Raw genomic sequence first — 11,088 nt, 5'->3', positions numbered from 1 at the left:
ACTTCGCCTTTCGCCGCTGCGGGGAGGGCTCCAGCGCCCACCCCCCTGCCTCTCACCCTCCCCGAGGCGGGCCCGGGCGGCAGGGCGGCGGGTGGGGGGGGCCCCGGCCGCGGGTCCGTGTGTTCCGCCGCCCCTCTCCAATCCCGGGGCCGGGGCGGGGCGCGGCGCCGGCGCAGCGGTGACATTGAGGGGCGCCGGCAGGGCTGAGGCAGCGCCATGTGGGGCCGCGCCGGTGAGTGACCGCCCCGGGGCCGGGCCGGGGCTGGTTGGGGGGCTGCCCCCTCCCCGGTTCGCCCTCTCCCCCGTAGGGCGGCGGGCGAAGCGGCGTTTTTAGCCCCGAGGGGGCCCGGTGGGCCCCCGGAGGTGCCGGGCCCCGTGCGGGCCCCTGGTGGCCTCCAACCTGACTGGAAAAAAAAAAAAAAAAAAAAAAAAGGTTTCTGCCTTTTTTTTTCTTTCGTGAAGATCTCGAAAGTAGGTATTTATCCGGCACGATTCTGCTTTTTTTTTCCCTCGGCTTGCTTTCTTGCCTCTGTCAAGCCCGTGCCTTGCTTTTGGGACGTGACGAAATTGGTGGAGCGCTGGTGCGCGGCCCCTGACATAGCGCTGCCCAAAATGTGTCCGAAGCAGAGGAACAGATAAGTCCTGGGAATTCTGATGTGCGTTGTCTTTTAGAAATTGCTTGTGGGACGAAACCTTGCATTCATATTTTTGTAAATCAGGTTAGTGGGGCAAGCTGAAGTTGTAGCATATAGACAAGCTTTAATTTCATTGATAGGCTCTGTTGCAACCTAAATTTGGTGTTTCTTGCATAATATTAGATTTGTAGCCATTGATTTTCTTATTTTTTTTTCTCTCGTGTTTAAAAAAAAAAATAAAACATTTACATCTAAAAGGCAGCATTCTCACTTTCTACTGTTCTGAGTTAGATCTGGCCCCTTTGCTTCCTCTGCTTTCTCTTCCAGATGGGGCTGTTAAACTGCTGGGAAGAAATGTTTCCCCAATTCTGAGGATGACTAGAGGAGTGGATCTGAAGATAAGCAGAAGGCTTTGCATTAAACCCCAGGAAGAAGGTCACCTTCAGCCAAGAAGTAAGAGTTTCTGATAAACATCATGCTACATTTCACGCCGTGACATATTTAGATGTCCAGGCTGCAGTCATCTGAACAATAATTTGGCTGACATAAATGCTAATATCATTGCTTTTGCAGCAGGGAATTCTGATCTTTAGACTGAAAAACTGGGTATTAAAGTTAGCAATAAGATCTTGATTTTTGAACAAAGCCAAGGGTCAGTGTCTCTAATAACACAGCTTTCACTCTGTAGCAGGTCACTGTATCTTATCCGATGGATGTTGAGGCTCTACAGCCAAGTGTTCAACCCCAGTGTAAACTATCAATGTTTAGGAACATGGTACGAGCAGAAATACTTTTGTGGTTTTTCGTAGTACAACCAGCCCCAGCTGTTCACAAAATTGAACATGGCCTGCAGGAGAGAGTCCGATGTGAAGCATTTTGCCTACTTCTGTGTTAAAAACCTAACACAGTTGTACTGGGTAAGATCAAAGGTCTCCTTAATAGTGCCATGTCTCCAGTAATGGGTGGTAAAGGAGGTTCCTTACATTTTTGTGAGGACTAATAGGAATGGTGACAAATAGCAAGCATCTAAGGAAGAGTACAGAAACAGGACAAACATAGCATTTCTCTCCTAGACTGTTGTCCCAGAGGTGGCATCTTTGTGTTTTATGGTCCTCGCTGGATTTTTGTTTTATAAATTTGCCCAGTCTCTGGAAGCTGGATGTGTTTTCAGCATTCACATCCTCTGGGAAGGAATTCCTCAGCTGAATCATGCTGTGAGGAAGAAAAAAAGTACAGTCTTGTATTTGTTTTTGAAACTGGTGCATGCTATTTTCGATCTGACATTCCTTTATTCAGTATCCCTTCCAAAACAGGATCTGTTCATTATAACCCACATTCCCAAATAATGTCGCTTACGATTCTGGTGCCTTCTGTTGTGCTGAAGGGAGCTTCAGTTACTGCTTTTCCAGGTCTCAGTCTATGATACTGTTTCATATATAGTGGCCATCCCATACCTGTGGTCGTCCTTACCAATTTTCTCTCTACCCATTCTGTTTCGACTGTTTCTGAGTTGAGAGGTCAGTATTTCACATGCTGTTCAAAATGCTGGAGTCATGTTTTTATACAATGGCATAATAATGCTTTTGTGTTGGTCTGTGTTCCTAAACATTACTGGCAATGCTGTTTCTCTTTCTGAACTAGTACTGAACATTTTGCCAGAAACTTTACGAAACCCCGAGGACTTGCTCCTTGGCAATAATGGTTAGGTTAGAGTCTGTCTTCTGCCTGTGAACTGGAATTGCTTCCTGTTTGTGTGCATGGTGTTTCACTGACCACCTCATTGACTCAGGATTCTGAAGGCCTGTGGCTCTTCGCGCTTAGCCCTCTTTGTGTTTCTGAATAACTTAGTGTTGTCAGCAAACTGTCTGTCCGCCCTGTTTCCTAGATAATGAATCCACGAGGCAGGACACATCCATGCGGGATACCTCCCATTGCTGGGTTGATGTTTTGTTCTTTTGGTTTGGTTTTTAAGGAGGTAGGGGCTGGGAAAGCTGCCTGTCTATTCACTTTGCTAGATTTTAATGGTATGGTATGTTATGTATGGAAACCTTTCCTTATCGCATTCTGAATACTTTTTTTTTAGATGAAGCTTGAAAGACTGAGCTGAAAATTAGAGAGTCTAATCTGCTTGTTTATACCTCCAGATAAGACAAAATCTTAGACTTCTTGGAAAAGTTAACATTCTGTGATCCAATGGTGCAGCATATTGGGTTTTCTGTAGCAGTTTCATTTGATTGATTTTATTTTTAAAACAAATTTAAAGGTATTAGGAAAACTATAATATCACAGCAGCTTAGGAAGCTTAAGTGCTGGAGCAGTTTCTGCAAATTTAGAGCTACAAATACAGAGATCTTGGGCAAGATTTGGCTTTCCTTACATGGCCTCCATTTTATCCATATTACAGGTTTGTTATATACTGTGGTATACATTTTGTTCCCTAACCAGCTCTGGCAATCATACTTAAAATTCTGCATTGCTCACCCTAACTGGTGTAATTACAGCTATGGCAATTCATCTTCTTTGACTGTTGTTCTTAGTGATTCTTTGGTTTTGTTTGTTTGTGTGTTTGGGTTTTTTTTCAGGTCGGTCTCCTTTGAAAGTGCCTGGACACAAACCTACAGACTGGGAGAAAAGATTTTTGTTGTGGGCAGGCAATTACAAAAAACCAGAGGATATACCAGAGACTGTCTCGTAAGTGTCAGTTTTGAAGCTATAAAAGAGACATTGTCTACGCAGAAATAAGTTACTTGAATGCAACTCCAGAATAACTTTTCTTAAATGGCATGGGTTTTCCCAGCTGAAAAATCTTACACTGCTGTGTTTGGCGTATCATCTTGTAGGTGAGATGACCTGAGCAATTCTCTGTTGCTGAGATAATTGCTTTTGATTTTTTTTTCTGAAGGGGTGACCAGCATTTATCAGTTGTTTCGTTAGAAAAACATCACCAATTAGTTAATTTTTTTACTCTTCTCTCCCAAAGAAAAAAGCTTTTTGCAAATATTAGTGTGAGCTTTTTCTAGTGTTCTTCTTTATATGTCAGCCTCTCATTGTGTGAAACTTTTCCATTAAATAGCTATAAGATAACGGAAACTCATTTAAAATATTTATTCATGAATGTCTGGAGGGCATGGGCCAACTTTCTTTGCTCTTGGAATTTAAACTAACAAATAGTGGAAAGGCTCCCTAACAAAAAAATATATAGTCAAAATTTCCCTGTTGCTGGCAGAGTCCAAATGTCAATACTTTGCCCCATGTGAGAAGTAGAAAATAAAACTGGGTGTTCTAGTTTGCCTATCTAAAATGAAGATCAAACTTAACAACAACAACAAAAGGCAATTATTAGTTTAAAAAAACATTCCTGGTAGTACTGTGGTTATCTTTTACAACATGCTTGTAGTGCTTTTAAATATATGTGTTTATTTAAATTAAGAAGATACAGTAAATCTTGTACTACTTGGATAAGCAAACTATGTAGCTGCCCTCTAAAGATAATTCTGTTTGCTTGGATGCAAAGTATGGAAATTGAAAATCCATCCGTGTATCTAACTTTTTTTTCTACATGTATTGCAATGAATAAATATTGTTAAAAATTGATTATTCGATTTTGTATTGAATCATTTTTTCCTTTAATTACATTTGAAATACATAAAGGTATAAATTATTCAAACTTACTAAATTCTGTCAGTTCATATATTTTTGCATACCAAGCACTTGTTATGAGTGTTTTTAAGAAAAGAGAGTTAGCAGAGCGATTGAAGTCATTTCAATGGTTTATTGAAAGGACAAACCAACTTTTGATAAAAGCTGACCATTTTTGCAAGTGCATAGGGAATTCTTATTTTTATTTAGGCAAGTAGTTCAGCCAAAGCTGAGAAGACAATTTATAGAAGCACAAAAGCTTATTTTCCTGTTCTAAGCTGAATTAAAAGTGGCTTGTAAGGGCTTGTGATATAACTCAGTAATCTTGCAAGATGTGGTGATCAGAAGTAACTCATTTATTAAGCAAATGTTAATATTAGCCACAGAATTGATTTAAAATGCAAACTGCGTTCACATAACTACCTTTTCTTCTTGTATATTCCAACACATTGAAGGTACTTCAAAAATTTACTAATAAAGTTTATAAATCCTACTTCTGTGCATTTTAGCTTAATTGCAGCCTGCACCCAAGTTGTTCATTACAGATTATTAGCAAAAACAAATTACCTGGAAGTAAAATTCAACTGTTAGTTTCATGGTAGATGGACATGTTCCCTACAATCAGAAATCTTGTACTCAGATCAATACTTTGAAACAGTGATCAAATCACTCTTGCCCTCCTCTTCAAAAACAAGAACAAGTTCTCAGGTCCGGTGGGATTTACCATGTTGAACTATCATAAATCTTCCGTTATCTTTTCTCCTCCAAGTATAAGGGTCAAAATGTGGTAAAAGATTCCATATTCAGTCATGTTTGTGTACCATGATAATTTTCCAGTTCCATTAAATCCACTGTCTGTGTTAGTTTTGGGGTATAATTACCTGGTTTGAGGCATTTATTCTTTCATCACGTGATGTTGATGCTTTTCTAGTCATTTGTAATTTTACAATACAGCAGATTTATTCAGTGAGAAGCCTAGATCTCCTTGAGAAGTCAACTGTGCTAAATTCCGCAAGGAGAGTTGAAAAAGAGGTGTATAGGTCCTTGGTTATTGTGGAAGGCACATCTAAAGGCATTATGCTTCATTGGCCCTTCTTGCATTGGTGTCTCTAATATGAACTTTAAATTTGCTGTAACAGAGATGTCATTTGGGTAGAATGATCTTCAGAGTTTAACCCAACTTAAAATAAATTACTTCTTGTTTTAACTCATCACATGTACAGCTAGAAGCCGTTAGTTAAGTGATACTCTTCTTTTGGAAGATTTCTGGTTTTTAAACAATGACAGTAGACTAGGCACAGGTTTCCCAAACGAATGCTATAGCTGGCTGGTGTGGCTAGATAAGCCCCCTGAAATTAAAAAAAGTCCAAAGCTGATGTTGGAAAGCTTACAAAAGTCCATGCCTAGTTAGTTTCTTAGGAAACCCGATTACCCTAAGACTGTTTACTCTAGCAGGAGGGAAGTGGTAACCACTGGTCTTTTACCAAGTCCTGTTCAGAATTTCTGAGGGGTATTACATTTAGGAGCCAGTGTGTAATCTGTAGCACTATCAAATTCTTTTCCTATTCTCCCCATATGTGAATGTACATACTTAAATGCTGCAGCCTGCCTTCTCGGCGTTGCAGTCAAGCGCTCTAGAAAGGCAGCGTTGTCTCTTAACAGTTAAATAACCAAAAGTTTAAAATGTTGGGTTTGTTTTCAACTTTGAGAGTAACTCCTTTGTGATCAAGTATCTCCCAGGGTAGCTGGGGATCAGCCTTTACCACTCTTGCAAAACCTTTATGTGAAAAGAGCCAAGCTGGTTAGCATTATACCAGATTACATAGGTAGCGTGCCAGGAGAAATCAAACAATTAGCCAAATGGTTTATTTGGGTCTCTGATAATGAGTCTGTTCTTTTATTATTATTTCTTGAGGATTGAAACAATCAGAGCAGCCAAGACCACACTGCGTGTGAAGTTCAGCTATGTAATGATTGCCTTGACAATACTGGGATGCATAGCCATGGTGATTAAAGGGAAGCAGGTAAGCACATTTTTGGCTGGTGAGTGCAAATCAATCTCAACATAAACTCCTCAGTTCCTCCTATGGATTGTTAGTACTGATTTGGTTGGGGTTTTGGTTTGGTTTTTTTTTTGTTTTTTTTTTTTTTTCATTTTATCACTGAGTAAAAATTAAAAATAAGTCCTCCTAGTTCTCCAGAAGTGACATTCATTGATTAATTTCCAATTCAGAAAAGGATGATGTCACTGTTAGACTGCATATGTTTCCTTTATAAGGAAAATAAAATAGTCTTTTTTTTTTTTTTCCTCAGTGCAACACTGAGTTTTAGCTTGTGCTGGTTTAACTCTTTAATTTTGCTGATGAGCTGCATGAGTTTGAAAGGAAGGAGCGCCTGTTGTGAGGATCTGGTAGACAGGTCAATGTTCCTCGGGCGCATGGCGTCCATACAGTTCATTGTAGGAACTATCACAAACGCACGCTGTAACACTTGTAGAGTCAATGTAGTGGACATAGCAAATGAGCATGTTTCGCCACAAACAGACTTGAGAATTCTCAGTCTTTTTAAACAGTGAGGAGGTGGTCAGTAATAATTCTGTGCCCTCTTATTGCTTTAGAAAATAGTCTTCCTTTAGTGTGGATGGAACAACTTTTCTCAAACTGCTGTTTGTTGAATCAAAAAACTATTTCGTAGAAAAGCTCCCAAGTCCTGTAGATGCTGAGTATCCTTCACTTGCACAGAATTTTACAAGATACCAAAGAAGTTCAGCATACGGCAGAACTAGGTCTATGCTTTAATTTGCATCATATGAAGTGAGGAAGTGTAGAGTTTTAAGATTCCAAGTCCAGCAAAGGTTAGTCATGCCTTAATTTTATCTGTTTTTTAACATAGTTGGTGAACTATTAACTTTGTGGTATTTCTGTAAAGAAGGAAGGAACACTTTCTGTACTGAAGCCAAGCTAAAGCCTCTCAGCAGCATTAGTCTCAAAGTCAAGGAATGAGAATATAATCTGTGCAGGTTATTGTCATGTTGCTTTTGATAAAAAGCAGGGTGGTAACAGAAACACAGTCCACTGCATTCTTTTAAGGATGACTGGAAGCAGAAAACCCTGAGCTTAAAGCATCTACATGGGCAGAACCTTATTTGTATGCTGCCTTTCTCTGATGCAGTTCTTCTGATGACAATGTTCAGATCTTGCTTCTATAGACCACTAAGTGTTCTAGAGAAACCTTAAAACTAGTAACAGAGTTTCAACCCCAGCACTGTGAACTATTGAAGGGTCAAGTGACATTTCTCTTCTGTCAGCATTCCCCTATCAAAATGAAAAGGATACAGCACTCTGAAACAAAACAGTGGAAAGGTTTTTCCCTGGCTTTAGCAGAAGAGATCAAGCACTGACAATTCCCAGAGCATTTTCCTCTTACATTGGAGTAATATGAATGCAGATGCCAGAAGGAGAGGAAGACAGCTGCTTTGGGACCCTTGTTTTCACAGCAGCTGGAATCTATTATGTTTAATTTCTGATTTGTTTCCAGTACCTCAGACATCTGAAGACCAGAGATGAGTATTAAATACTGACCAGCAGCACAGAATACATCTGCTAGGGCCTTAACAAAAATTTATTCCCAGAAAAGTGATCAGTTTAAGCCAAAACAGTCTATGGATTTTTTATTTTAATTCTCTCTCTTCCTGGCATTAAAGCTGACAGAACTGTGCCTTGGTAAGTACAGGCCAGCTATTTTGTTAACAGCTGATTCAAGTTTCATCTCTGTGGTCCCTTAAGTGATACTTTCTGCTCTTGCTTTGTCATTATGTTGTAGGCTGTAAAAAGGCACGAATCTCTTACAAGCATAAACTTGGAGAAGAAAGCTCAATGGAGAGAGGAAGCTATGCAGAGTACATCCACTAAACCTTAGAAGAGGAAACATAGAGACCAAGGACTGGGGAAGAAAGGCTGATGTTCTTTTCAGCACTGGAAGGAGGATATAGTCACGTCTTTCCTGTATGTTAGTTCTGTACGTTCATGTTCAAGAAAGAATGAATACATTATCCTGTAATCATTAAAAACAGAAATACCTATTTTCTTCTGACAACCTCTCCTTTCCTCCAAACTGTCTTCTTCACAGTCAGCAAAACAGAACAAGTTTGCAAAACTGTATAGACAGAACAGTTGTTTCCCACATGTGCTATGCACAAGCCCAAGTGTCTTTTAAAAGACTGCAGGAGCTGTACCTGCATGCATGGTACTGATCTCCTTTATGAAGTCTTACGCTCGCTCTTACCACTTTACGAGAAGGTAACTGGGACACAAAAGGACAGCCCATTTGGTTTCCACTTGTACAAGCAAAATGCCTTTGCTAGGCAGTCATTCCTTATCACTGACTATTTCAGGACCCTTCAGGAACAATGCCGCTATATGTATTCTATATTGTTACAGGCTGCCTAAAATATTCCATATCTCTTTGTGTAAGAGAGAAGAATTATTAGGGGAGTCCTCGAGTCAGGAATAATTGTATGACCTGCATTAATTATCAAAATTATTGTAAGTTATTAGAAAGTCTGCTTACCTGTTTGAGGTCCAATACATTCTGGCTGCATTTGTTTAAGTGCAGGATTACTTTTTGGGAAGAACTGCCTTCCTTTGATAAAAACAGAAGGGGGAGTGATAGTGAAATACCATTCCAGAGAACCAGTGTGTTGCAGATGACAACCTAATGGTTTTTACACCAGAGCTGGTAGTGAGATGAGAGAATGTCCAAGGCAAGGGACTAGAGATGAGTATTTTGAGGAATATTGAGCAACAGCTTCAAACTATGCTATCAATCAGATTTACTATTTAGAGGCACGTGAGTATGAGAAAGTCAGTCAGGCATTCCTGCTCTCTGCTGCTCTTTTTTCCAAACCTCATTTGGATTTGCATTTTTCCTCCCTTTAAATTGTCATCTGTGCCTTCCTGAAATTAGCTCACTTAAAGATCCCCTGCCTCAAGTTTTAGAAGCGGCAGACCCAGTAATACCTGCAAAGAGCAACCCCCAGCAGTCTTATTTCTGGCATTCATCCCAGAAGAGACACTGTTCATGGTGAACAGCCTGCTGCAACTGGAGACCAGTATTTTTTCCTACTCCTTTCGGTTTGTTTGGAAGGAAATGTAGATTGGGACTGTTAGGACTGTTTGAAACTGTTACTTCCCAGGACTGCCTGCTAACTGACCACTGGGGACACTATAAATAGAAGAGGCAAGTGTGTTTAACAAATTTAGGTTGTGAGCTTCCTGATAGTGGAAGGCAGATTTTTTTTTTAACTTTTTCCTGATTATTTTACATGTACTATGAAAAATTAGCACCATTGCTGAAAAAAATTAAAAGCCATACTAAAAAAATGCAGCGTAAATCTTGTCTTTATACCTAGAGAAGAAAAGCAATAAGCTATCTAGTGCAGTCCTCTCCACTACATTGTCCTTTCCTCTAGAGCTAGAAAATAACTGCTGCAGCCCACAGTTTTATGAACTGCATTTCTGGGTACCATTTGTATTGATGAGATGTAACCAATCAAACAAGCTCTGCAGTCATTCCACAACAGAAGCTGTAACTTCAGAAGATGCCACAACCTGTTCTCAGATTTTCTGTAAAGCAACTATCACAAGTATGCTGTCAGTCAAACAGAGCAGGCTTCCACAGATTTGTCCGCTCATTTAGCACTGAATGCATGTCACGCTTAATTCCGCTGCAGGTATGTGAACCATCTTCCATGACAGCTCTGGTTCTTTGCCACACTAGTAAGCACACAGGTGGGAACCACAAAAACCTTCCTAGATTGCGTGCCTGTGCTTATTTATGTATTAAATGAGACCAAAAAGAAGAATGTTCACTTCAGATGGTATTTCAGGTTACCATGAAGAGAAACTTGTGATATGATTTATGCTTTGTGATGGCAGAGCTTAAATCCATGCATCTGTCAAAAATAACCCCCTTTGAATAAGCATCTCCAAGTGCACTCTGTGAACAGAACTGGCAAGTACCTCATCTAGTTTTGGAAATAAATCTATTTGGATTCATCCAGCGGGTAAAGCATTTCAAATAAAAATATGTAAAGTAACACTTAGAAAGCAACACCCCAGAGCAGCAATGGTCACCACTTTCTCTGTTTACTTAAATTTATTTAATTTTTTTTTTGAGTTTACTCAAAAATTGAACTCTGGCCCAGGGGTTTGACAGAAACTCCACATAGAAGTCCTTCCTTCTGTCACTCTGGTATCTCCACCATTTCAGCATGTACCGTAAAACCTGTGCGTAACTGCACACACTTATGTTTTCTTTCAGCTTCCACATTGGTTCCAGAGTCTCAAACAAGAGCCTGAGCCACTGGGCTTTGTGCTGTCTCCAGCTCGCTCCCCACCATTTCCAAGTAGATGAGTACTAGAAAATTCAACATCTTTCTCAGAGGGGCAATGAAAGAAACTACACCTCTTTCCTAGTGTGATGGCTTCCTTCTGAACGCGGATAGTGGTTAAAAGCGCAGCACGTTTTGGGCCTAGGCAGCCAGCATAGCTGACTGCAGAACTACTTGCTACACCTCGGATCACCTTATTAGCTCATAACTTCAGCCTTTTAACAATGCCTAGTAGAGAGGAACTCACTAAGCCCTTAAACAGTATTTCATTATTTCTCCCCTTTGCCTTGGTCTGTAACACCATTCACATTTATTCAAAAAAGTCAATTTATCAATCCTATACCATATTGCTGCTCCAGAGGCAACAGATACTTCCCAATGCAATGATCAGTGTGACAAGTTGAACACTGCCTCAAAAGAGCA

At 40.2% G+C, this 11,088-nt stretch overlaps 1 protein-coding gene across 3 annotated transcripts; it reads left to right on the top strand.

Moving 5' to 3' along the window:
- Positions 1-93: 93 nt before the first annotated feature.
- Positions 94-8,355, top strand: FAM162A (family with sequence similarity 162 member A). 3 transcript variants are annotated; one of them, XM_086760420.1, is made up of 5 exons: positions 94-232; positions 963-1,088; positions 3,218-3,326; positions 6,190-6,298; positions 8,097-8,355. In XM_086760420.1, exons 1-5 carry the CDS (start codon positions 217-219, stop codon positions 8,190-8,192), a joined length of 456 nt encoding a protein of 151 aa, XP_086616546.1. In that variant the 5' UTR covers positions 94-216; the 3' UTR covers positions 8,193-8,355. The 3 variants fall into 3 exon arrangements, with proteins under 3 accessions (XP_086616546.1, XP_086616556.1, XP_086616565.1); XM_086760430.1 differs by lacking the exon at positions 94-232 and adding an exon at positions 316-471; XM_086760439.1 differs by lacking the exon at positions 94-232 and adding an exon at positions 331-475.
- The last annotated feature ends 2,733 nt before the right edge of the window (positions 8,356-11,088 follow it).

Source organism: Chlamydotis macqueenii, chromosome 1 (assembly GCF_036417535.1).
Source record: "Chlamydotis macqueenii isolate bChlMac1 chromosome 1, bChlMac1.mat, whole genome shotgun sequence".
NCBI classification, from domain to species: domain Eukaryota; kingdom Metazoa; phylum Chordata; class Aves; order Otidiformes; family Otididae; genus Chlamydotis; species Chlamydotis macqueenii.
Note: the sequence above shows the minus strand (reverse complement) of the source record. Positions and strands in the feature narration are given on the sequence as shown.